The following is a 27905-nucleotide window of genomic DNA, read 5'->3' as shown; positions in this document are numbered from 1 at the left end:
GAGGAACCTGCTATGTCCACAGGTACTGGTGGCTTAGCATGTTCCATTCTACCTGAAATAAATCCCAGCTGTCTGCTGAACTCACGAAAAGGGCAACTAAAGGTGCAATCCTATGCGTGTTTAGACAGAGAAAAGGCCTACAACTCCCAGCTTGCCCCAGCCAACTGGCTGGGGCATGCTGGGAGTTGTAGGCCTTTATTCTGTCTAAATTACACATAGGATTGCACCCTAAAATGATCAGGGGGCTGGAGCATTTCCCTTATGAGGGAAGGTTACAACAGCTGGGATTGTTTAGCTTGGTGAGAAGGAGGGTAAGGGGAGGCATGATAGAGGTGTACAAAATTATGCGTGGTGTGGAGAATGTGGAGAGGGAGACATTTTTCTCCCTCTCTCAAAAAGCTAGAAGCCAATGGGGTCCTCCCATGAAGCTGATTGGCGGGAGATTCAGGACAGATCAAAGGAAGGGCTTCTTCACACCATGCATAGTTAAGCTATGGAATTCACTTCCACAAGAGGTAATGATGGCCACCAATTTGGATGGCTTTAGAAAGGAGTTGGACAAATTCCTGGAGGAGAAGGCTATAAAGGGTACATGACTTCATGACTGAACAACAACAACAGCCTCCAGTACCAGAATCAGTATGCCTCTGTACACCAGTTGCTGGGGACATAGGCCCTGTTTGTGGGTTCTTGGTCCACAGCTGGTTGGCTGCTGTGTGAACAGAATGCTGGGCTAGATGACCCCTTGGTCTAATCCAGCAGTGCTCTTCTTATGTTCTTAAGTATGGAGATTGAATTCAAATGCAGCTGTGCAGACACTTACAACATTTTGCAAAGGCATTTCTCAAAGACAAAAATGGGAGCAAAACAGGAACAAGGTCTAGCTAGTAAATAGGGAATGTATCTGGTCAATAGTGCCTGTTGTAGGCGATGCAATGGGATGGTGTAACTAGGTCTGCATGCCAAAGTCACAAATCCCTTTGCCAAAGAAAGAAGGAAAGAGGTTATTTTTTCCTGTGGTGATGCCATTGCAATATTTACTACAAAATATGAAAAAGCAGCCGCAACAAATGTTGGCTGCGGGGTTTATAACTGGTTCCTATGCATGTTTGTTTGTTTGTTTTTAATTTGATTTCTATACCACCCAATAGCCGAAGCTGCCTGGTTCGTGAAAATTAAAACCACAACGTGCAAATGTGGAACTGAGTTTCACAAAATTCAGTGGGCTTACTCATAAGTAAGTGTGCATAGGTTTGTAGCCTTACAATGTAATCCTATGCATATCTACTCAGGAGTAAGTCCAGTTGAGTTAAATGGGTCTCCAAGGTTAAGTGTGCATAGGACTGCAGCTTCATTCTTGAACGGCAACAATAAGAGTGTGACTTTATATTTTGCTGAGAATTTCCCCTCCCCAAATCAAATTGCCTCCAGTGCTGGAATCTAAATGGCTGGGGAAAGCCACCCCCATCTCACACTACCCCTGATTTTCACTGATTGTATCCAGCGCCTGTATGTCTTGGAAGATTATAGCCCTGAAGCTTCCTGATAATTCCCCCCCCACGCCGCCACCCATGTTTTCTATGTTACTTGTGAGGGGGGGTTGAGTGGGCACAGGCCTGATAAGTGGTGTCATTTTAATTAGAGACCCAACCGTTGATTAGCTCTATGTCTTAATGCTGCTGCTGCAATAAATTAGCCAGAAAAGAAGGGTGGCAAAGGACTGCACTAGACCTTTCTATGGGGGCAACAGTTAGGTCATTTTCCAGTCCATTCAGCTTGCATCTTCACCCCTTCCCTCTTTAATCTCTCGGACACTGGCTCCATTTCCAGGATCGGAGGGGGAAGTGTGTGGTGGGGAGAGATGGATTTCCAGTCACTGCACACTGGATGATCTTTGTTCTTTCTCCAAATTCTTTTCCTGCCTCCTTTATTTCTCTTAAGGCAAACAGAAAAGAGATGGCATGGGAGGTCTGTGTGTGTGTGTGGGGGGGGGGGCGTGAACACAAGAACCTCTCCAAAGGTTAGGATGAATGTTGCACCTGGGGCCGGAGGGGCATTGGAATGGATTTTCCTTGGGATGTGGAATCTTCATCAGTGGAGTTTTTGAAGGGAAAGTTGGACCAGTGGAGGCTGGTGGCTCTGAGGTCAGTGGGGTGGTGAATCAGCTCCAGGTTTCAGTCAGCACCAGTCAGCAGCTTGGAGAGCTCCTTCAGAGTTCTGACTGAAACCCAGAGTGGACTCACCGCCCCACTGACCTTGGAGCCACCAGCCTCCACTGGGTTGGACACACCTCACTGGTTGTTCCATTATGCCGGGTGGGGGGGGGCACATGTGGCCCTGGAGCTGCCTGCAGTCTTTGGCCCAATTGAAGAAGCCCCCGCAAGGGACCAGACCTCTGGCAAGAGGCAGAATGTGAGCAAATGAACGCTGGAGGCTGACTCACGCCGGGTCTGTCCATCTAGCCCAGTTGTCAGGAGCACCCTAGCGGCCTCTTTCAGTACTCTGCAATAGCCAACTCAAGACACAGATGAAAGGATTCTTTTCAAGGCTTTAATCCTTTTACAACTTAATGATTCTTTCAGATGCTATTACCAGCAACTAAGCAATGAACAGCAGAGTAGCCTATGCTCCGGGTAGGCAGTTGGTCCCTGTTTGAAGATGAATCACTTGCAGACCCTGAACTTATGGGCTAGGGAGAGATCCTCCCTCTTTCCCTTGGGTCCACGGGAGGCAGCCGCTGCTTGCGTGCAAAACGGGCGCTACACCTCCTTTCCGCACCCTCCATCACTCATCGCTCCCTGTGTCTGTGTCGAGCATTTAGCAAGCTCCCCTCCCTCACTTTCTCACTGCCAGGGTCACTATCTCAGGAATGCCGGCAGAAGGAATCTCTGCCAGCTGCTGTGCCTGTGAGGGATGAGCTGGCTCCTCTCCCACGGATTGCTGCTCCTCAGAATCAGAACTGCTCTGGGGTTCTATCGGCTCAGTTTCCACCCTGACACCAGTATTGCCAACACTGACCATGTGCTGCTTCCAGTACCTGAGGCAGTAGGCCTATGTACACCGGTTGCTGGGGAACATGGACAGGAGGGTGCTGATGCACTTGTGCCCTCCTTGTCTGGTGGACGGCGGGTTGGCCACTGTGTGAACAGAATGCTGGACCAGATGAAGCCCTGGTCTGATCCAGCAGGGCTCTTCTGATGTTCTTTTGCTGGGGATCAAACCTGGAATGCTCTGCATGCAAAACAGGAACTTTGCCACTGAGCTCCAGCCCTGCCCACTGCTGCATGTGACCCCCAACAGATCACCCTTCAGGGACTGTGTGTCAGGAGCTCCTTGGCGGCCTCTTTCAGTCTACTCCAGTAGCCAAGTCCAGACACAGACAAAGGGGTTATTTTCAAAGCTTTATCCCTTTTACAACTTAACAACTCTACTATCAGCGACTAGCTATGAGCAGCAGAGTACCTATGCCCTGAGTTGGAACAGTTGGTCCCCGTTTGAAGGAGAATCACTGGCAGACCCTGAACTTATGGGCTAGGGAGAGTCCCTCCCTTTTTCCTTTGGATCCTCTGGGCGCAACCGTTGCTTGCGCGCCAACTGGGCACTACGCCTCCTTTCCGTGCCCTCCATTTGGTGCCGCTCCCTGCGTCGGCGTCGCGCATCCAGCAAGCCCTCTTCCTGCACTCCCTCACTCCCGGGACCCCTATCTATGTCAGGAATGCTGGCGGGAGGAATCTCTGCCAGCTGTTGGCCCTGGGAAGGATGAGCACGCTCCTCTCCCATGAGCGGCTGCTCCACCTCAGAATCAGAACTACTCTGGGATTCTATGGGGTCAGTGTCCACTCTGACACTGTGGCCCTCAATGGAAAAATGTTCCAAGTGCTTGTATTATGCAAACGTAGGTGCAAACTAGAGCAGTCTCTCGCCTCGTGTACCCCATATAGGTCTTGCAGAGTGGACCCCTGTTCTTTAGCAGCCAGAGTGGATCTGCCCCTTCCATTTCTCTATCTGACTATTAAAAGCATAAACATTGCATTGCTGGCAGAGGCCAGAGGTCCATCTAATCCAGTTCGTCTGCTTTCAAGCGTGGCCAGTCACACACCTTTGAACACTCTAATGCAGTGCATGAAGTTGGTGGAATTCCCATTTTGAGTATCCCCAGCATTTGGTATTCAGAAGTACAATGCTCCTGCCTGTGGAGGTTCCATTGAGCTATCACAGCTGAGCTAACAGCTGTTAATAGAACTACCCTCCAGGAATTTGTCTAATCTAGCTCTCACCCAATGCAGTGCTCTCCAGATGTATTGGACTAGAACTCCCCAGCCAGTTGGTGATGATGGAAGTTGTACCCTAACACATCTGGAGGGCACAAGGTTAGGAAAAGCTGTGCTAGTTCTAAGCCCCTATGAACATCCTGTGATAGTGAATTCCATACATTGATTACACAGAGAGTGTAAACATGTTCTTCTTTTGTGTGTCCTAACTCTGTTGTTCACTTGCTAAGTCGTGTCTGACTCTTCGTGACCCTATGGACCATAGCACGCTAGGCCATCAATTTCTTAGGGGACCAGGTTCAGGTATTATGGAAAGGAGAGGAAAAGGAGAGGGAAAAAAACTCCAGTATCCACTCTGTCCATGCCATGCATTTGCTTCCATATTTGGCATGCAGGCCAGCATTGGCAAAAGCTCTGCCTTGCTGCTTCCTTGGGGCTTTCTTGCCCATGCCTGAGATGCATCTATGTGATGGAGAACTGGCAATGAAGAAAAGCACAAGTGCAAGGAGAATGTTCTCCACTGTGGGTTGCAAAAGATGATGATGTTTGGCTGTGTGAATTATCCCCACCTTGTTTTGCACTCATGATCTTAAAGTCACTTGATTATCTGTGCAATGAGAGTTGTTGCTGGAGCAGGAGAATGTGGGTTCAAAGGAGTGCTTTTGGGTGACTGTGTGGTCGTCCCCTCCTTCCCTCATTCTTTGCACTCATGATCTTAAAGTTCATGTGCCTCAGTTTCCCCTTTCTGTGGTATTCATTCATTTATTTATTACATTTCTATACCACCCATTAGCCAAAGTTCTCTGGGACCATTCATAAAACAAGACTTAAATACAGAAAATACAATAACATAATAAAATATAATTTTAAAGGCATACATTTAAAACAGAACACAACCAAAGTGGGAACCCAGATCAAAGCCAGGAGCAGTGCAATGATCTAAAATCACAGTGACACAATTTTTAAAGCTGAATAGCTAAACAGCCTGGGCTGCTGGGGATTCAAACGATGGCTCGGCCTCTGGTGACCCCTTGGTTCTGCCCCACCAGCCTCTATGGGCACTAGCCGCCACTGATTAAGGGCCTGATCGTTGTGGAGAGCCGTCCAGAGAGCATTGGCTATTGGGCGGTATAGGAATGTAATAAAGACATAAAGGGCCTGTTGCTCAGTGGCAGTGCTTGTGGATTGCATGCTGAACGCCCCAGATTCATCCCCTGGTAGCTCCCATGAAAGGGCCTCAAAGTAACAGGGCACTGGAAGACCAGTGGAGGCTGGGGGCGCCTATGTCAGTGGGGCAGTGCATCCACTCTGGGTTTCAGTCACAACCAGTCAGAACCCTAAAGGAGATATCCAAGGTGCTGAATGGGTTCAGCACCTTGGATAGCTCATTTAGAGTTCTGACTGAAGCCCAGAGTGGATTCCCTGCCCCACTGACATAGGCGCCCCCAGCCTCCGCTGTGAAAGACCTCTGTCTGAGACTGTGGAGGTTCAAAAGTACTGGGCGAAATGGACCAACAGGCGGACTCAGGATCAAGCAGCGTCATTGCACCCGGCACGGTCCTATTCTGCTTGCGTGGGCATCATCCTAGGAGCTGGGCTGGGCTGCAGCAGATGCTGCTCATATCCATTTTGTAGCAATGCACATTCAGGAAGCTGAGGATAAAAGGGGTTTTCCCAGAATTCCTTTGGAGAGATGTGTCTCCCTAGAGCATCAGCCCCAAGATGGTGCCCTCCAGAAGGGCTGGATTATAGAACTCCCTTCATTCCCTGGGAGCTGGGTGCTGGGAGTTGTAGTGCAACACATCTGGAGGGCACCAGATTGGGGGAAGGATTGGTCAACACAATGGAGCAGCAACAGTGGCAGAGAGCCTGGTCCCTCTGAAGGGAAAGGTCAAAGACCACCAATTGATTCACTCTACCTAATGGATCCTGCTTCTGGGCTGCCTCCAATTCCCTGGAATATAAATCTTCCACCCTTGTCACTGAAAAGCCTCCTGGTCTGCATCAATGCACCTCTGGAATCAGCCATGCACACCATCACCTCCTTGGTGCCCAATTTACATAATGGGGAAGCAATTGATTGCAAGGAGGCCCTGCTCATTGCAGGAATGAGCAATTTGGCAGCCCCTGCTCCATCTGCTGCCTCCTTGATCTCCAGCAATCAAGCTACCACCCTGAGGGAAAGAGCCTTTTTGCTAAGAATGTGCAAAAACTAGGAATAAACTGCAGTTCTGAAGTTGTTGCCTTCTCAGGAGGGTTGCCAACTAGAAATGTCCCGGACATGCCTGGGCCGGATCAGGAATAGTGCAGTGTGTAGAATTGTTTTAACATTTTGAATTTTTCCCTGGACGCCCAGTACCTGGGCTTTCACATGCCCTCTTGGGGCCAAAAGTGTATTTCTGTCTTGGATAAAAGAGCACATTACAGCACGTGCAGAGATATATTCCTGCTATCAAAAATGAGACTGCTCCTTTAAGATGCCAAGATGGAAGGGGTGCCCAGGGGGGCTGCCGCAAAGCTAGGAGAGGGGTGGTCCTCGCCTCCTTATTTCCAGAAATGCTGTTTGAAATGCTGAAGTGCAACGTGTCTGCATGCAAAGGAGCACATTTGGATTTGAGTTTCTTTTTTGAGGACCAGGCTGATGTAAACGGCAGATTTAGCTAGATGTACCTTTCTTGCATTCTGAGGCATGTGTGGCATTGGAGATCTCTAGATGGAAACCCACAAGGTCATTTGCAGCTGCAGACAGAAAATTAGCTGGCTTTGAAACTACATGAATTGTGACCTTTGATTCCATGAGTGTATGTGTGTGTGTGTGCGCGTGCGCGCGCACACACACACTCACACAACACACATGTAACCAGTGGAGGCTGGTGGGTCTGATGTTAGTGGGGTGGTGAATCTGCTCCAGGTTGCAGTCAGAACCTGTCAGAACTGACGGGTTCTGACTGAAACCCGGAGCAGATTCACCGCCTCACTGACATCGGAGCCACCAGCCTCCACTGCATGCAACCCAGTAGCATCCCCATGACTGGTTGGGTTCAGTCTATATTGGCAGTGGAACTCCCCGCTATGGCTACATTATCCCAAGCCTGAATTGCAATAATAAAGAAAGGAAATAACAACTAATAGTCTATATGTAGGTAGTGAGCAAGCGAAAGTGAGTAGCAACAAAAAAACGGTTCTGCTATTAATTAGCCTCAAAAAAGATTATCTTGCTTATACAAATGATACCTGTCAAATCAGTCCATCCTAAAGGAAATCAACCCTGAGTGCTCATTGGAAGGACAGATACTGAAGCTGAAGCTCAAATATTTTGGCCACCTAATGCGAAGAGAAAAGTCCCTGGAAAAGACCCTGATGCTGGGAAAGACTGAAGGCAAAAGGAGAAGGGGACGGCAGAGGATGAGATGGCTAGATAGCATCACCGATGCAATGAATATGGACTTGAGCACGCTCCGGGAGAGAGCGGAGGACAGGAAGGCCTGGCGTGCTCTGGTCCATGGGGTCACAAAGAGTCGGACACGACTGAACGACTGAACAACAACAACAACAAAGTCCCACTTTTAAACAGGCACATCAACATTTTCTTGCAACTTTTGGTGAAAACCATTTATATGCTTTATTCGGGCTTGTTGAAGAAGACAATTCCTCATTGGTTTGGTTAAGTTCTGAGCCCTGGTTCAACCCCTGTTAAGGTTTTCCTGCTCCATTAACGCCTATGGCAAAGTTATGCAGGGCATGCTCAGTTTCATTCCGAAACAAGAATGATGCCAGCACTCCAGTTCTTGCAGAGAGATTCTGTGTTGCAGAGGATTCCGTGTGCAATGCTCATTCCTTTAGTTACGGAATGTGTTGGAATAATGTCACACTAGATATTACTACAGGTGGGGTGGGGGTGGGGGTGGGGGGTGTTAGCAGGCTTCAATGCTTTGTCCTGCCCCCGCTGTGGTCCTGATCTGGTTCCTGCCCCGTGCTTGCAATTTATATTGCTAGAAAGTGATACTGCTGTAATATAAATGGCAGGTGCAGGTTCCCCAATCTGGACTGGGACCACAGTGGGGGCAATGGGTTTAAGTCCAGGGCTAGGATCCTGATGAATATTGAGTCCCCTGCGCTTTTGAGTAAAGCAGAAAAAAGACATAGCTGTTACATCTTTAAAGTAACGCGCAGTTTGACTCTCAGGGAACTGAGGGAGGGGATTGGAATGCACAGGGGTAGAACGGAAAGGTCAGGGCCTCATATCACCTTTGAGCCGAAGGGTTTGGTGCCATAACCTGCCTGGAATCCTGAAGGTACAGGTGTGAGAATGATAGCACTCTCTGAGCATGTGCAGAGTGCACGACCACGTAACTAAAATCGTCCCAGACTTCTAACCTGTACTCCTTCCTTCCTTCCTTCCTTCCTTCCTTCCTTCCTTCCTTCAGAGCCAGCTTTCTCAGGCACTGAATGGACTCTCGGACAGAGCAAAGGAAGCCAAAGAGTTCCTGGTGCAGCTCCGGAACATGGTGCAGCAAATCCAGGTACTGGGCTGAATGTACTAGCCAGGAAGAAGCAGAACTAGGAGTGGGAACTGGGCCAGGGCGAGACATTTTGGTGCCGGTAATGGAGAGGCCAAATGGATCCTTGGCCACTAATTCAACCCAGACCCCTTGTGCCCCAAAGAGCAAGATCGGCCTGTCTGTCCTCCACCCCACTGTCCCCCACCCCACATGCCATCTTTAGTTCAGGCCTATAAATAGTGACTTGCTTCTGGTGAGTCAAGGATCACCTTCAGGAAAGCAAAAGAAGGATGTTTCCCACACATTAAAACATAAAATGCAAACAATAAAACAATGACTATAAACAGCATATAATAAAATCAGCAGCACAGAGTAAAAACACTCCAGCACATAAAACCTAGGTAAAACTAGCAGCAATCTTGCTTTAGTGCAGAGATCTACAAGCACTAACAACAGTTCTTAAAATGTCTGAGAGAACAAAAAGGTCTCCACCTGGTAATGGAAAGACTGTATTGTAGGTGCCAGGCGAGCCTCTCTGGGGAGGGCATTCCACAGATGGGGAGCCACCACTGAAAAGGCCCTCTCCATAGCAGCCACCCCATTTGGCAGCAGCACCTTAGGTAAATATGGGAGGAGAAGCTCCTTCAGGTAACTGGGCCCCAACCTATTTAAGGCTTTAAAGTTAAAACCAGCATTTTGAATTGGTCCCAGAAACAGACTGCCAGCCAGTGCAGGTGGAGAAGTACTGGCATAATATAATCACATCATCCGTTTACTTATTTTATGCATGAGAACATTTTATATGCCATTTTTGGTCCTCAAAAGGCCTCTGAAGCAGCTTGCATTAAAGTAACCAAAACATAATAAAACAAATTCTTTTACTAGCATGGGCACGTGAACTCTTAGCTGGGGGGTTGTTGTTGTTGTTTTTGGTGCTTGTGTTTTCTTGTGGGCTAGTAACTCTAAGGGACACATTTGCTTCGCTCTCTTGATGGCACTTCAAATCTCTTTCCTCTCCTTGCCTCATGATACTACAGGGCTGTAGCCAAAGTGGGGCTTCGATCCACAGGGGAGATTCCAGGCCCTTTCCCCGAGCGTTCAGATTTCTTTCTAATGTATTTATTTAATTTATATCCCACCTTCTGCTAAAAACGGTGGTCATTTTGGCCAACGAGTGCAAAAGCGCTACAACAGCTTTTCTCAACCTGGTGCCCTCCAGATGTGTTGGACTGCAATTCCCATGCTGGCTGAGGGATTATGGGAGTTGTAGTCCAACACATCTGGAGGGCGCCAGTTTGGGGAAGGCTGCACTAGAATCAGTAGAGGCGGGTAGCTCCAGTGTCAGTGGGGCGGTGAACCCGCTCCAGGTTTCAGTCAGAACCAGTCAGAACTCTAAAGATGCAGAGCACCTCGGACAGCTCCTTTAGAATTCTAACTGGTTCCGACTGAAACCTGGACCGGATTCACCGCCCCACTGACATTGGAGCCACCATCCTCCACTGACTTAGAATAACAGACAAGCGCTTCTTTCTTTATTTAAATAAAATTAACATTAAACCGATGCCTGTTGGACACAATGACACCAGCTCCAACAGATTTGCCTGCGTATTCCTGAGGTTCAGGCTGTTCTATATTTATTCCCTCCACCGCCCCAAACCTCTGGCTGGCAGCACAGCCGCCTCCATTGAAACATGGCCTTTATGGGAGGAGGAGGGAGATGTGGGGGCTAAAGCAACGACGTGTGCAAGATGACTGTTCTCTTCACAGCCCCCCATCCACAGCCCCTGCTGAGCCTGATAACACCTCAGTAAATGCGCTTGCTGGGTTAACTCCTAGCAACCCCTCTGGTAGAATCGGGGCTCTCAGCTGGGATTGACTGAAATCGTGGCTACTCGGTGGATGGCTTGCTTTGCTTTTCAGCAAAGCCGGCTCTCCAACATGCACCTCGCCCCCGCCCAGGGCGGCTTTCCAAATGAGCTGGACTGTAATCCATCAAGCCAAGCCAGTGCAGTTGGCAAATCAAAATCCCCGTCCCTTCCTCCCACCCACCCCCCACTGCTCTGCCTCTGATCAGCACATTGCTTTATTCAATTCCGCCCCTAGAAACAAGTTTCCCTGCAAGCTTTCTCACTCCACTTGCAGGCGCTTGATGCAGATGATCCCTCCGGGGACCCATTCCCTCTCAAACACAGGGCTGCCTGCGGTGGATGGAGGCAAGCAAGTGCTTCAGTCGAGGGGATTGAATTTCCAGGAACGTCTTTGAAAAGCGGGCCAGCCTGAGAGGATCTCTTGCTTTCTCCAATCATTATTATATATCGATTTGCTGCATTTTTGCCCCACTCTTCAACGCCCCCCCCCCAAGGTTCCCAGATAGGCTTACACAGATTAATCATAAGACAGTCCCTGCCCTCAGGCTCACAATCTAAAAGACATGACACAAAAGGAAACCGGATGGGGGGGGGGGAGAAGGGGTTTGCAGCATTGCTTTGGCTACTGGGTGGTATAGAAATGTAATAAACAAACAAACAAATAAATAAATAGCACAGCTTTTTCTCTCTGTGTGCTATGCCACCCCATCCCTTCCCTCCCTCCCTCACACACAGACGAAGCAGAAGAGGAAGCGATCCCCAGATGGGCAGTCCACAAAGCAAGAGTGAGCCCTCATTGTCCGCAAAGTGGGATGACCCTGAGAGCTCCACAAAGCAACCTAGGCTGGGGGCTGAATGCCACCCATGGACCGCCGGTTCCCCACCCGGGGTGACCGCTTGAGCATTGCCCCAAAAGAGGAATTGCATCACCAAAAAGGAGGACGCCAATTTGCATAACACCAGCACATGCAAATGTATACATATCGGTGCCAGTTTAGAAATAACGACTATAATTTAAACAGAAATACAATTCATCTCACCATAGCATAGATGTTCAGTCTCCTGTCCGGGCACTGTTGATGGCCGCCCTGCTGCTCTCCCTCCTGATGGCTCTTTGACCTTAAAGCAGATGTGGCCTGGACAGCCCATCAAACAGAGGATACCATCAAACAAAGGAGTGTCCTCCTCCAGCTCTCCAAAACAGAGGGTTGACCTTTGGAAAGCAGATCCTCAAAGAGAGAACCCATCTCAAGATGCTGGAAAATAGATGGTTTTTAAAAACCCTTTTAAGCCCAATGCCTTTCAGCCCTGAGCTTTAAATCGCCTTCTAGGGAATCAGTTATTGTGAACTGCTAGTTATTGAATTGAAGAGATATTTTATTTATTCATTCATTCATTCATTCATTCATTCCATTTCTGTACCACCCGATAGCTGAAGCTCTCTGGACGGTTCACAACAATTCACAAGATAAATTACAGCATTAAAATTTAAATATTCAAAATTTAAAAACAATTTAAACAGTTAAAAAAGAGCTATCATTCAGAATTCTCAGAAGGCGATTTTAAAACTACCCCCGAAGACGGCCCCTAAAAATATCAGACTGAAATAAAAGGCCAAAACATGCCGGCCTTTATTGAAAAGGAAGCTATATTTTCCAGCATTTTGAGGCATGTTCCTGCTACACCTGGCCACCCTATCTCTAGCTTGCCCTAGGGGCGTGCAGTCTAAAATTTGACACAGGCAGCGGAGGAAGGCAGAGGGCGGCAGGAGGAGCAGACGGGCGAGGAGGTGCAGAAGGCAAGCAGTCCTCCTTTTGTGGGCCAGCGGGAGAGGCTGAGCCATCAGATGGTCTCGGCTCCCTGCGACCTGTGGAGCCGGAGAGCACAGCTGCCGTGGGAGCGGAAGATGGTCCGGGCGGGTCCGGGCTGGCTGGGTACTCTGCGGCTCGCCCAGTGATGAGGCCAGTGGGCGCCACATCAGCCCGCCCGCGGCCGTAACTGACAGGCACTTTGCTCTGCAGGAGAACAGCGTGGAGTTCGAAGCCTGCCTGGTCGCCCAGTGCGACGCGCTCATCGACGCCCTCAACCGGAGGAGAGCCCAGCTTCTGTCGCGGGTCAACAAGGAGCACGAGCACAAGCTGAAGGTCGGTCCGGGATGGCGTCACGCAGCCTCCTCCGACCCGGGGCCCTCTGGGTATGTTGGGACTGCATCTGCCATTATCCCCAGCCAGTGGCCATGCTGGCTGGGAATGATGGGAGTTGCAGTCCCAACACATCTGGGGGGCAGGTCAGGGGAGGCTGGTGTAGTGAATGGAGGAGGGGCAGTGGCCCTTGTCTGTACTGGGGAGCAGCTGGCAGAGATGGCTGGGAGGGGCTCCTTTGCTGGGGGGCTTCTCAGGAGATGTCCTGGTCTAGCAGCTGGAGTCTCAAGGCCGGCCTGTGGGCAGCGTGGCCCAGGCTGCATCTTATTTCATGTAAATGCACATGCAAGAACATGAACAACCAGGCAGTGCCAAGCCCGCCCTCTCCTATGTTACAGCTGGCAGGGGAGAGCCCACAGTAGCTCTGTGGGAGAGCCCTGGTTTTGCATGCAGGAGGTCCCCGGTCCAATCCCTGGCACCTCCAGGTAGGGCAGGGAAGACTCCTGCCTGAAACCCAACTTGGAGGGCTTTAAAAGGGGGTTAGACAACTCCTGGAGGAGAAGTCTGTCAATAGCTACTAGTCCTGGTGTCTCTATCCTACCTCCAGTATCAGACACAGTGTGCCCATTTGCTCCAGTTGCTGGGGAACATGGGCGGGAGGGTGCTGTGGCACTCCTGTCCTGCTTGTGGGTTTCCTGTGGATAGCTGGTTAGCCACTGTGTGAGCAGAGTTCTGGATTAGAGGGACCCTGGGTCTGACCCAGCATCAGGGTTCTTTTTATGTTCTTAAACCCTGCAGAGTCACTGCCAGTCAGTGCTGACAATACTGGGCTTGATGGGCCAAGGGTCTGACTTAGCACAAGGCAGCTTCCTACGTGGTTTGTTTTTAATGGTTTTTCCAATACAATCTTCCCCATCCTGGTGCCCTTCAGATGTTTTGGACTACAAATCCCAGAATTCCTGAATTCCTGATCAATGGGAATTGAAGTCCAAAGCATCTGGAGGGTGCCAGGTTCTAGCTGACGTTTGACTAACAGCAGAGGAAACACTCCCTTTGCTTCTCAAGCATTGCAAGATGGGCTTTGTGGCAGAGCTGACTGATACAGCTGGTGGCATGTGAGGCCTGGAGCTGTGTGTGTGTGTGTGTGTGTATGTGTGGTGCTCAGGCAGCGATCCTTGGTGTCAGAGTAGGAGTATTACAAGCAGAGAAGATCCAGAAAGCAGTGGAAGCTGGTGGCTCTGATGTCTGTGGGGCAGTGAATCTGCTCCGGATTGCAGTCAGCACTCTAAAAGAGCTCTCCAAGATTCAGAGTTCTGACTGGTTTTGACTGAAACCTGGAACGGACTCACTGCCCCCCTGACATCAGAGCCATCAGCCTCTACTGCCAGAAAGGTCGGCTGTGACAGCAAAACAGTAAACATGAGTGTAATTGTCCTTAGGGACACTTTTCCCTATGTCCCTTATTTGGAGGGCATGCTTTGCATCCCTGGCCCTGGGCCACCTTTCTGGAATTGCCCCTTGGTCTGACGCTTTGCCTGGACACTTTTGCTAGAAGATCTGGGTCCTCTCCCCCTCCCCCCTCCCCCCTCCCCCAGACTCCCTGAGCCCAACAGAGGGAGGGTAGATCCAGTCCATGCAGCAACCATGATTTCAGGGCTGGGATGAATTAGGAGGAGATACAGGGAGGGGCCTGGAAATTGCTATGGTGACAGTTGCCATAGAAACACCGTGGGATGTGTGGCTTGCTGTGGACCAGTGACAGATAAGCCCAGAGGAGTGACCTTGAAGTGGGAGGGGGCAGCTGGTGGGTGGCTATGTGCAGTTTCCCGAGGAAAGATATGACTCCCTTCTGGGAGGCGGCGTGTGGCGGCACAGCAGAGTTGATTGAAGGAAATTGGCTGACGGAAGAAGGAGTGTGTAATCTCTGCCAGATGTTGTAACAGCATCTCTGCAAGACGGGCAAGGCGAAGGCAATTAGTTGCTCCTAATGGGGTTGACCTGAGCCAGAGGTCTTTCCCTGGGATTGCAGAAGGCAGCAATAAGATGCTTTCTGGTCCAGTTAACCCAGATGTGTTTTGTCTATTCAGCAAAAAGCTACTTTTCCAAGATGTTGATCTGCCTGCTTTCTCTACGCATGTGGAGGCATCAGCCTTGGGGCTTCGGGCTATCCAAGGGTGTCCCCATCTTTCCATTAGGCCATTATCTGTTTGAGCACCACTGGCTTTTTCAGAGCAGAACTCAGCCCACATTCCTCCTTGCGCTGGGAAACAATCAAGCCCAGTGCAGGTTTTTATTGCTGCCCCAGGTGCAGCCAGGCAGGGTGTTCCTGAGCAGGCAGAATGCTCAAGATCGCCTTGCCATGGGCCAGTGGAGGACGATGTCAGTGGGGTGGTGAACCTGCTCTGGGTTTCAGTCAGAACCAGTCAGAACTCTACAGGAGCCAGCCAAGATGCACTTGGACAGCACCTTTAGAGCTCTGACAATTAAATCCTACCATTCATTAGCTAGCTTAGTTTTCTTGGCTGAATGCCAAGGAGTGACTTGGTGACAGTGCACGGCCCTAATCTTTGGGTGGAAATAAGATGCTAATGGCACAGGCCTGGTGAGAGAAGAGAGCAAGAAGACCGCCACCTGCCCAGCACCCACCTTCTCTTGCCCACCTATGGAGCTGGCTGTGCTCCTTCCACAGGGAACAAGAGCTGCTGGCAACAGCCCCATTCTGCTTCTTAGCCAGAGTCCTGTTCAGTGGGATTAGCTAGCTGGGAATCCAGTCATTAATCACCCCCCCCCCAGCTCCCTTGCAGTTCCATGCATGAGAGAAACTTCTGGAAGACTGCATTAAGTCCACTTGCTAGCTAAAGGCTGGGAGGATGGGCAAGGGAGGTGAGGGGGTTGGCAAAGGAGGGCGGGGCTTCCCCTCTGCAGCAGCGGTGCCATGGCAAATGCTGAAGTGCAGACGCTCATCCTGACAGTCCCCACAGCCACACCCCAAGGAGAGTCCAAAAATGCAGGCAGCCTGTGTTGATCCATATCAACAAACCAGTTCTCCCGCTTTTCATGTCCACCAGGAGCAGGTCTTTTGTAAAGCCAGTGGGTCTTAGTTGCCCATTCAAGACCAAAATACTTTACATTACATCAGGGAGAGCTCAAAATAATATATTGTTGCTGGGAAAATCCTAGGGATGTACGAAAGTCACTTAACTTTTTGAAGGGTGACATTCGCGGTGGGGGGGGAGGCGCTCCGTCCTCCCCCTAAAATTCTCTCCGGCTGGCTCCGCTCCACAGAGATTCCGCAGAGCCGCCATCCGGGGCCGCCCGCAGCTGGACATCCGACCGCTGGGCAGCCTGCAGGGACGCAAATGGCGGCTGCCATAGCTGCCGCCATTTGCGTCCCTGTATTTTGCCGTGATAGGCTACGTAAATATTTATGTAGCCTATCACAGCAAAAAAACCACAAAAAACAGCAAACGCAGATGGTGGCGGCTACGGCGGCCGCCATTTGCGTTCCCTTTTTTTTTTTGCTATAATAGGTTACATAAATATTTACGTAGCCTATTATGGGGAAAAAAAAAGGGACCGCAAATGGCGGCCACTACTCCATTTGCACCCCTCTCTTTTGCCTTAATAGCCTGTGTAAATATTTACATAGGCTATCATGGCCACAAAAAAAAGGGAACGCAAATGGCAGCCGCCGTAGCTGCCACCATTTGTGTTCCCTTTTTTTTTGCCGTGATAGGCTACGTAAATACTTACGCAGCCTATCACGGCTTCCGCAGGGATGCAAATGGCGTCCCTGCGTTAGCCGTGATAGGCTGCATAAGTATCTATGTAGCCTATCACGGCTATAGTGATGAAGTGAATGGCGGCCGCGGACGTGGCCACCATTCGCAAGTCAGCGCAAACGGCAGTAGGTAAGTGTCCCGTTTCACGTGCCTTTCGCGGGGCGGGGAGGTGGGGGGGCTTCGTTCCGCCACGGATTTCGGGGGGCCGAATGCACTGGCATTTGGCCTCACCAAGATCTGTGGCGGAATTCTCTGACATCCTAGAAAATCCACCCCCCATACCTTGGTTACTGTGAGGAATGCAGCTAAGCTCAGAGGGAACAGGAAAGTCCAAAGGGGGTGAGGTGGCAGAAGACATCAGCATCCCCGCTAATAAAAAAAGTGCTCATGCTCTGTCCCTGTGAGCCAAGCATGTTCTGCTGTAAAGCCACTGGAAACTAGTGGGAGGGACACTTTGGAGCACAGGTGCTTCCTCTTGCACAGCATTCCATGTAGATGTGTCCAGCCAGAGACACAAAATCAATGAGGATGATTGACTGAACAGTGTGTGTGTGAGGGGGGATCTCTCCCCCCCTCAATCCGTGCCTTACCACTTAACATTTTCTTCTCCTTATTTGTGGGCAAACCATTCCCTGTATCTTGACTAAAGTTTGGTAGGGCGCCAGGGACAGCAAAGATGGCCTCCAAGGCTGGATTCAGTCGACATGATGCTTGTTGGCCATGCCTTGGATGAATGCCTGGGCCACCGAGGTGCCCTACGATGCTAACCCACAACACCAGGCTTGCTTTAGGTATGGGCTGGGATGGTAAACCTGTGGGCCTCAGCCTAATTTCAAAAGCCTTCTGCAAGTGATCAGTTCAGTCTAGGGACGGGTGAGAAATTTCTTCAGTTCACATTTCACTGCAAACTTACCAAAGTCGCACTTCCTGAAGCTAAATACAAGTATTTAAGACCTTGAAATCTGTTCTTTCCTGACATTTACGATGCAGTTCACAAAACCACAATGTGTACATAAATGTGTATGTTTCAAAAAGCATGCATAAAAATGCCTACATTTGAAAGTGTGCACAAAATGCTTTATTCAATAGAAAAACCACTTGAAAAATGCATACATTTGAAAAGATGCGCACATAAATGCATACATTTAAAAAATGTGCTCAAAAATGCATATATTTTGAAAAATGCTCACAAAAATATGAACGGATTTTCGTGCAGACAGGGGAAAGGAATAATTCATAATCCGCTGAGGAAATGGGAGAGAATGAACTTATCAGTGGAAGAATGAGAACCTGAGCAAAAGCAAGCTTGACAGATTTGTCTGTCCCTCGTTCAGCTGTCTGGCAAGAGCGATCTGTAAGTGATCTTACACAGAAGGAGTATTATTAGATGACACTTCAGGTTCCCTCTAAAGAGATGGCTGATTTCCTAAGAGACATTTACATTATCTTTTTCTTTTTTTCTTTTGCAGTTTATATTGGGCTGCCCTGCGTTACACTGGTTCAAATGCTAACATTTTCATGCGCATAGTAATTCCACACCTGCTATTTACTAGAGAAGAAAAGGCTGCACACCAGTCCAAAGAGCTGTTATGCTTCTCCATACCAGAACAAGAGAACAGTAACATGCATTCATCATACTTCAGTGCTGTTCCTGGCAGTGGTGTAGGGGAGCCAGGGCTCACAGGGACGCAGTGGCTGCAATTTGTATTAGCAGGAACGCCGATGTCATCTGCCAAAGACACACACTCTCAGAATTCCCTGTTCCCTCTGAGCTTAGCTGCAATCCTCCAAGTAGCTAGGGGAAATGATTTTTTCCAGCAACAATACATTGTCCCCTGTTGTAATGCAGAGTATTTGGGGTGGCTTGGTCTTGAATGGGGAATTAAGTGTTCTTATGTCCATCAAATTTGAGAATTAAATAGCCACATTTCTATGACTTATTTTTATTTATTTATTGTATCATTAGGACAAGTCATTCTGCAAAGACTACCAGGTTCCATCTGAGATGATACATTTTGCTGTACTCCACAACACAGATGTGCACTTGCTAGTTTTTAACCCCCACCATTTGCAATGAGGACTGTATTTACCATATCAGAACCGTAGATTTTGTTTTTGAATGAAATTAAGTTTCTAGGCCTTATGGACATGGACATACTTAACAACGCCTGGACATGTCTCAGAAGACAGAGGAAAATTTGTGTGGGGCTTCCAGTTATCATAGGTTGGGGCTTTAGGGCTGCTGGAACAGCTTCTTAGCCCTCCAGCAGCCAGCATAATAAATAAATAAATAAATAAATAAATAAATTATTTTCTATCCCACTATTTTTCCTCCTTAAGGAACCCAAGGCTGTGTACATAATCCTCCCTCTCTCCATTTTATCCTCACAGCAACAACCCTGTGAGGTAGGCTGGGCTGAGAGTCTGTGACTGGCACCAAAGTCACCCTGTCAGCTTCCATGGCCCAGTGGGGACTAGAACCCGGATCTCCTGAGTCCCAGCCCAACACTCTCACCACTACACCACACTGGCTCAAATTATGAAAAAAGATAACTATGCTCAATGTGAAAATAATTATGCAAACTATATTTGCATTGCTTTATGTACATCATTTATTTAGAGTGCAGCCTTTGCCTTTTTGTGGATCGGGGTGGTTGTTTTTTGTTTAAAATAATGCAAAATATACACAACCCAGTTTTTAGCCCTATAGAGGAGGGGTGGGCAACTTGTGGCCCTCCAAGTGTTTTGGCCTAAGGATAATAATATCGGGGATGGATTTGACGGTGTGGTCAGGGAGCTAGAGCCAGACATCCTGAAGAGTGAGGTTGAATGGGCCTTAAGAAGCATTGCTAATAACAAGGCAGCAGGAGATGATGGTATCCCAGCTGAACTGTTTAAAATCTTGCAAGATGATGCTGTCAAGGTGATGCATGCCATATGCTAGCAAATTTGGAAAACACAAGAATGGCCAACAGATTGGAAAAAATCAACCTATATCCCCATACCAAAAAAGGGAAGCACCAAAGAATGTTCCAACTATCAAACAGTGGCACTTATTTCACAAGCCAGTAAGGTAATGCTCAAGATCTTGCAAGGTAGACTCCAGCAATTCATGGAACGAGAATTGCCAGATGTACAAGCTGGGTTTAGAAAAGGCAGAGGAACTAGAGACCAAATTGCCAATATCCGCTGGATGATGGAGAAAGCCAGGGAGTTTCAGAAAAACATCGATTTCTGTTTTATTGACTATTCTAAAGCCTTTGACGGTGTGGATCATCACAAACTGTGGCAAGTTCTTGGTGGTATGGGGATACCAAGTCATCCTGTCTGCCTCCTCAGGAATCTGTATAATGACCAAGTAGCAATGGTAAGAACAACGGACTGGTTTAAGATTGGGAAAGGAGTACGGCAGGGTTGTATACTCTCACCCTACCTATTCAACCTGTACACAGAACACATCATGCGACGTGCTGGGCTTGATGAAGCCAAGGCTGGAGTTAAAATCTCTGGAAGAAACATTAACAATCTCCAATATGCAGGTGATACCACTTTGATGGCTGAAAGCGAGGAGGAGCTGAGGAACCTCATGACGAAGGTGAAAGAAGAAAGTGCAAAAGCTGGCTTGCAGTTCAACCTAAAAAAACCCAAGATTATGGCAACCAGTTTGATTGATAACTGGCAAACAGAGGGAGAAAACATGGAGGCAGTGACAGACTTTGTCTTTCTAGGCGCAAAGATTACTGCAGACGCTGACTGCAGCCAGGAAATCAGAAGACGTTTACTTCTTGGGAGGAGAGCAATGACAAATCTTGATAAAATAGTGAAGAGCAGAGACATCACACTGACAACAAAGGTCCGCATAGTGAAAGCAGTGGTATTCCCCGTAGTAACCTATGGCTGCGAGAGCTGGACCATAAAGAAGGCTGAGCGAAGGAAGAGAGATGCTTTTGAACTGTGGTGCTGGAGGAAAATTCTGAGAGTGTCTTGGACTGCAAGAAGATCAAACCAGTCCATCCTCCAGGAAATAAAGCCAGACTACTCACTTGAGGGAATGATGTTAAAGGCAAAACTGAAGTACTTTGGCCACATCATGAGAAGACAGGACACCCTGGAGAAGATGCTGATGCTAGGGAAAGTGGAAGGCAAAAGGAAGAGGGGCCGACCAAGGGCAAGATGGATGGATGATATTCTGGAGGTGACGGACTCAAACTTGGGGGAGCTGGGGGTGGCGACGGCCGACAGGAAGCTCTGGCGTGGGCTGGTCCATGAAGTCACAAAGAGTCGGAAGCGACTGACCAAATAAACAACAACAAAGTGTTTTGGCCTACAACTCGCATCATTCCTCATGATTGGCAATGCTGGATGTGGCTGATGGGAGTTGTAGGCCAAACCTCCTACAACGAGTTGGCCACCTCTGCCATACAGCCAGAGCTATGATGGAAGTGATGAGACATGCCACAGATCACACATACAATCCTTTAAGTAGATTAAAACACTCATCAAACTTACTCAAGTAAATTAGACCTAATTGGGCACAGTCTGATATTCTGTCTTGCGCCAAAGACAATTTATTTGAGGTCATTTGGAGATTTTGCAAAACAAAACAAAAATGTTCATAATGTATTATTAATCCTACTTAATGTACAGACATGTTGGGCTTAAGCTGGCCCTGCTGTTGATAGTAGAAAACTGCTGTATTCTCACGCTATTGCTGTGGCCAGATGTTTTGGCTGCTGCAGGATTCCTGTGTGTAGAGTACTTATGTATTTATTACTAGCAAATGGACCTAGCTTCGCATGGGTGGAAATAGCCCTTACATTGATACAGTGAAGGCAAAAACACATACAAATATGCATGTATTCAAAGACATGTGAACCAAAATGTTTAAGAATTTTCATGCAAATTTTTAAAAAAGAAATTTTTGAAGTTTGGGATGAACCAAACTTAAGACTGGAGAAATTCTCAAAGTTCAAGAGAAACCGAATGAAAGAAACTGAAAGAAGGCAAACTTGACAGACTCGTCCATCACTACTCAGTGATTTTAAAAATGCTCTTTGCATATGCTCAGAGGCCCTTTGGATGGCTGAGGGTGTCAGAGCTTGAGGAGCAAAGGACGTGATTCAGCCCTGGCACAGGTCAAGCCCAGTCCTCATTGGCTACAATTCTGCTTCCCCACAGCCATTAAAGGGGCTCTCCATGCTCAAGAGGCCTCTAAGCCCCCGCTGGGACTGGCCTCGTATTGGGCCCCAGTGCACACAGGCCAAGATGATGTGCCCATGTTGACTCTTCTGTGTCACTGAAGCACTTCCCTTGATGTACCTGCAAGAAATTGGCCAGCACCCTGGGATTTATATGGGGGGGGGGCTGTGTGTAGCAGATGGCGGCTCCTTCGATAATATTCTGAAAAGTGTCGACTTCGAGTGGAGCGGTGAGCAATTTCATTATCTGGGGAGAGCCAGGACCTCGGCTGAAGCCGTAAAGAAGATAAGGAGATAAACTATTTGTTTCCTCCAATCCCATATTTGTGATCTCACATTCCAGTGCTGCGCTCATCTCCTAGAGGAGCATTCCTGGGGAGGCTTGCAATGAAAGGGGGGAAACCCAGTGCTTTGGCTTGGCGTCGTGAGGCTGGAGGCGTCCCAGCCGGCCTTCCAGGGCTCAGAAAGACGGGCAGCACATTCTGGGTTCAGCAAAGGCGATTCAGAACCTTTCACTGGAGAACCAATGAAAAACAAAGGACCAAAAGCTAGGCTTCTGATTGGGCTGGATCTGGCCAGCCCCCAATTGGCCAGTTCTCTCTGCTGGACAGGGCCCAAGCTTAGACAGCCCTACAGCTGAGAAGACTGGCTTGGAGATGCTAGAAGGTCAAGCTGGGGAGCCTCTTCCTCTCCCCACAGTCTGGAGCACAGCACAGCCCCCCCACCTGCCAGTGGCGAAATCAGCCAAACAGCGGAGAGCACCCAGGCGGCCAGAGTGTGGGGCGGAGCCCTCCCACCTTTCCCATGTGAGAAAAGCCCGAGCGCCTCCTTGCTGCGATCGGACTACAGTCGGGCCACGCGGTCTCCTTCGAGCTGATCCACGGATATCTTGGCACGGGGGACAGAGGGTTTCAGCAGCCGCAGGAGTATCGGGGGCAAGACCGTGCTTCCCAGGACCGCAGTCTGGGATCCATCAGCTCTCGGGGATCCAGACTTCTGGATCCTTTTGCTTAGAGCAGATCCATTGAAGTCTGTGTGACTTAAGTTAGTCATGACTAAATTAAGTCTGTATTAATAAATTAATTAATTAATTAATTAATAATCCTGCCCTTTTTCCTCCTGCAAGGAACCCAGGGTAGTGGACATGATCCTCCTCTAAGTCATGACTAAATTAAGCCTGTATTAATTAATTAATTAATAATCCTGCCCTTTTTCCTCCTGCAAGGAACCCAGGGTAGTGGACATGATCCTCCTCTAAGTCATGACTAAATTAAGTCTGTATTAATTAATTAATTAATTAATTAATAATCCTGCCCTTTTTCCTCCTGCAAGGAACCCAGGGTAGTGGACATGATCCTCCTCCTCCTCTCTATTTTATCCTCACAGCAACCCTGTGAGGTAGTTAGGCTGAGAGTCGGTGACTGGCCCGAAGTCACCCAGTGAGCTTCATGGCCGAGTGGGGACTGCAACCCACATGTCCCGAGTCTCAGCCCAACACTCCAACCTCCACACCGCACTGCCCCTCATTGATTTCAGTGGGTCTTCTCTAAGCCTGCATCTAACCCACTATCAACTTGAGGACCAGGGGTGGCCAACAGGAGTCAGAGGAATAGGTGATCCGCTGAGTTTCTTGCAATGCTGATCTTGTGACAATTGATCCATTTGGACCACAGACCACCCCCCCACCCCTCCACCACTAAAGATTCCCCAGCTGTTTCCCCCATGATCAGCAGAGTGACACCACGCCTGATGGCTCTGAATGCTTCTGCCATCTCTGTCTCTCCTTGCAGGTGGTGCGAGACCAGATCTCCCACTGCACGGTGAAGCTGCGCCAGACGACGGGACTCATGGAGTACTGCTTGGAAGTCATCAAGGAGAATGACCCCAGTGGATTCCTGCAGGTTGCGGCTTGATTTTGCCTGTCGCGCGTTCTTAGGGGAAGTGGGTGTCTTTTTCTCCCTGTGGCTCACTGTCTGGCATAATACATCGGGGTGTTCATGAGGAATGCATTCCATGACCCTCCTCCGGCATTCCTCTTTATTAGGGGACTTGGGGCAAATCAGTGTGAAATCGGAGTGGCAAAACGCCCCTCATGTTGACTGCCAGTTGGTGCTTGTGTGTACAGACGGAGAACCCCTGTACCGCAGGCACCTCTGCAATGTATGGGCCCTCCTGCCCTGCTGTGGCTGGTCAAGCTCAGTCCTGGGGCAAATCCATCCAGCAAAGTCAGAAGGCAGGCAGAGATCAGGAGCACAGCATCAGCGGCCAAGAAGGGCAGTGCAGAAGCAGGTTCTGAGGCGGAGCCAAAGTCAAGCGCAGGCAAGCAGTGCGAATCAAGCATGATCCGAGATGCGGGGTCTTATCAGGAGTCCACAGCACAAGAGAGCAGTCTAACGAGTCAGGATCAGCAAAGCGAAGTATTTACTCCCAGGTACCAGGAGCCGAAAGGAAGGTGCTGCCCTTGCGTGGGGCTGCGGCTTCTGCACTGGAGTTTCCAGAGCCCCGCTCAGGACTCAGCCGCAGCAGAGGCTTCTAAAGGAAGTCCTGCTCAGGAGGAGGGTCCTGCTCACGAGGAGCCTTCTTTTGTAAACGGGCACCCCTTCTCACAGCGGTTGTCCTGGCCTGCCTCTTGAGACGCCCTCGCTCTCAGGGGCTAGGTGGTCGCTCGGCTTCCATCTCGGAGACAAGGTGCCCCTCTTCTTGTGGGGACGGACCTGCAGCCAGCCCCCAGGGCCTGGGCTCCTCCTGGTCTGCTTCCCGGTCCTCTGGGAGGGGCCGCTCCTCCAGGCTATTTGTCTCCGGGAGCTCGAGCTCCTCCTCTGAAGGAGCTCCTCCTCTGAAGACGAGTCTGCCAGTCATGGGGCATGACGCCTCCACAGAGCTTTCGCTAAGCGCCCACACTATCCAAATCACAGCTGATTTCCGTTTTACCAGAGCATTCCATTGAGGACATGGTGAGCCAACCTGTTCTCTGCATCACCTCACCTGGGTTGTCTAGCTAGCCTACGAAAAGAACCAGGGAAGGGTTGGCTGTATGTTTGCATGGCGGTTTGAGAAAATAAACCCCTCCAATCTGCTTAACCTTTTATTACTCCAGCTGTGGTCTTCCACTGGGAATGGCGCAGCGCCCAGTGGCTGAGCATATGCACTTTGCATATGGAAGACCCCAAGGCCAGTCCCTGGTGTCTCCAGTTAAAAAGATCCCAGGCAGAGGGCTGGAAAACGCCTCTGTCTGAGTCCTCGGAGAGACTGTGCCAGTCACAGGAGAGGATACTGGGCTTGATAGGGCGGTGGTCCAAGAGCCAAGCTAGATGTGACGTTAAATGCAAAGCCCATTGCCTCGCCCTCGGACAGCCATGTCCAACCTGGCCTCCCGCAGATCTGTTGGGCTGCAATGGCCACGCTGGCTGGGAATGATGGGAGTTGTAGTCCAAAACATCTGGAGGCTGCCAGGTTGGGGAAGGCTGCTTTAAGCTCACATCCACCAGTGTGTATTGTGGCAATGAATTCTGTAAGGCCTGTCCTAGTTTTATTCCACGTTTTGTGGAATAAACTTCTCCTTCCTGCCAACGAAGAGGCATTGCTGCAAAATACATTGTGATCTCTGGCCTTTGTTCACAAAGAATTCAATTAAATATATCTATAACATCTCTAACTGGATTTTCTTGGATACCTTGGTTCTTCCACCTTTGCCATTACTGCCCTCCCCCTCCCCACCCCCATGGGTAATGTTACAAGTTGGGGGTGATGTAGGTAGACAGACCCTCCGCATCTATCAGTCAGGCATGCTGTCTCTGAAAAGGGCCTTTGCATTTTGGCTATCAAGGCTAGTCCCCCCGCCCCCGGGGCCCCAAACAATAAAACTTCTCCGTCTAGATATTTACCCAGTTGCAGCATTTGCCGATTCTCTGGTCTCCTCTGCCTCCAGATTTCTGACGCGCTGATCCGAAGAGTCCACCTGACCGAGGACCAGTGGGGGAAGGGGACGCTCTCCCCACGGATGACCACAGACTTTGACCTGAACCTGGACAGCGCCCCCTTGCTGCAGTCCATCCACCAGCTCGACTTCATGCAGATGAAAAGTAAATGTGTCCTGTTTTGCTCTGCTCCTTCCAAAGCTCGCCCCCTGCTCGCTGGCCTGCCCCCACGTCCTTGCTGGCCCCACCCCCAGGAGGTCAGGGTCCTAAAACACATGGGGACCCTGCTTGTATGCAGCAGGCCTACTACAGACCTTCAGCCCCAGGCTGTGGATGGCGGAGGAGCTGAGCCGGTAGGCGCACGATGGAGCGGGTGGGCCAGAGAATGTGGCCCATGGACATCATGAGGATGTCATCCAGGCCCCGGCTTCACTGCATGCGGGCTTTCCCCGGCCAGGAAAGCCAGGCCCCCAGCCAAGGCACCGAATGGAGGAGTGCTTCAGGGGAAGCCCACAGAAGCTAGGGACTGGATGCTGCCCAGATAATTGCCATTTGCCATGCTGGCTGTGGGCGATGGGAGTTGTAGTCCAGTACATCTGGAGGGCACCAGGTTGGGGAAGGTCACCCAATTCCGTGCTTGTGTGCTGCAATTATGGGCCACAAAGTACACCCAGCCCTGAATACCACGTCAGAGACAAGGGGAAATAAATCCAATGCAGCCGTTGAGCATTTGCCATTCATTCGGAGATCTGTGCTTCTGCCCTCGCGCCGCTGGGCACGTGTTCTCCCCTTGTCTCAGTCGTGCCTGGCTGCCTCGGCATTGAGTCTTCCTCTCCTCTTTGCCCGCTCTCTTGATTTTCACCCAACCAGGGCAGCAGCAGAGCAGAGACACCGTAACAGGCCTAGAGGCTGTGCGCTGGGGTACTCCATCTGCCCCCCTGTGGCACTTTGCAGCCTCGCAAGGCAGAGGAACCCAATGGAGCAGCCAGGGTGTCTGCCAAAGACCTGTGACTGGGTGGGAATTGTAGTCTTGATGTGTTTGGGCCTCACAGAAGAACTACAGTTCCCAGGGTCCCTTTGAGGGATGTTATGAACCAGTTTATTGGGTTAAGGTTGAGGTAATTGTAGCATTTATTTAGCTTTAAAAAAATTCAGACAAACATGTTCAATGCACTTCTGAGCCAGAGTTTTAGTATTATGAAAGGGCAGGGAGAACATCTCTCTGTCCTCTCCCCAGATCCAATAAAATGAGCAAAGCTTTAGCTTGTTTTCTCAGAGTTAACAGGGAATGAGGCCTGTAGACTTTCTGCAGCCACTCATTCATCAGCTGACGGACTGTGGCTGACCTGAGATTCAAACCAGTGGGGACAATCTAGTGAGGGCTGCCATCTTTTCTCTCCCAGCAATACCCCTGGAAGGGCGCTCCATCCTGACATAGCATCATTCAAGCAGAGGTGTTGCAGAGGAGTAAGGCTCAAGGGAATTTCACCTGCTGCTCAGTTTTGTTGTTGTTGTTTATGAAATGTATTAGATGCATTTCTCAGAAAAAGACTGCAGGTGTCTTGAGCTAAAACAGCTAAAATGATTAACAATAAAATAGCAAGACATGATAAAACAGCTGAATTAAGATGCCTGGGAGTAGTGGAAAGTCTTAACCTGGCAAAAAGATGGCAATGTTGGCACCAGTGAACCTCATTGGGGAGAGCATTCCATAATCACAGGGACCACCACTGAGAAGGCCCTCTCCCTTGTGGTGAAGCACAACCATTGACCGCTGCTGAGCAAATGTTTTTACCACTACCATGAAAATTTGAAATAAATGAAATACAGTGTGGCTCCTAGTCAAACCCCACATATTTCAATTTTTTCCAGTAGTGACAAAAACATTTCTCATTGCAGACTTCAGCAGTGGTCAGTGTTAAAATTTGGTGTCAATTGGCTGCTATCTGACAAAGGTACAAAATGTATAGATGAAATCAAGTGTAATTTCTAGCCAGTCTTTTGGCACCTTTTCCACATAGTAGTCAATAGAACCAAACTTCAACATTGACTGCTGCTGAACTCAGCGCTGTGAACAGGAAGACAAACAAACGTTTTCATCGCTACCGGGAAACTTTGAAATGCATGAAATAAAGTGTAGCTCCTGCTCAAGCTTCACAGAATTCAAATTTTCGCAGTTGTGATGAAAACGTTTATTCCTCCTCCTGTTCACATGGTTAACTTCAG

The 27905-nt window shown here is 49.3% G+C and overlaps 1 protein-coding gene across 4 annotated transcripts in view; it reads left to right on the top strand.

Annotated features, from left to right (window-relative positions):
- Window positions 1-27905, top strand: part of TRIM9 (tripartite motif containing 9) — a 90328-nt gene that overhangs the window by 34812 nt on the left and 27611 nt on the right. For all 4 annotated transcript variants that reach the window (XR_014787799.1, XM_084834531.1, XM_084834518.1 and 1 more), the window contains exons 2-5: window positions 8699-8794; window positions 12663-12785; window positions 23553-23663; window positions 25691-25844. Coding sequence is in view for 3 of the 4 variants with exons in the window: in XM_084834531.1 (XP_084690657.1) it covers window positions 8699-8794; window positions 12663-12785; window positions 23553-23663; window positions 25691-25844 (484 nt within the window). In the remaining variant the exon portion in view is untranslated. The remainder of the gene's footprint in view (window positions 1-8698; window positions 8795-12662; window positions 12786-23552; window positions 23664-25690; window positions 25845-27905) is intronic.

The sequence above is a fragment of the Heloderma suspectum genome, chromosome 1, assembly GCF_057233095.1.
Source record: "Heloderma suspectum isolate Gila_16-S chromosome 1, 16-S_ref, whole genome shotgun sequence".
Classification (NCBI taxonomy): Eukaryota; Metazoa; Chordata; class Lepidosauria; order Squamata; family Helodermatidae; genus Heloderma; species Heloderma suspectum.
The sequence above is the reverse complement of the archived record's forward strand: the minus strand, read 5'-3'. Positions and strand labels throughout refer to the sequence as shown.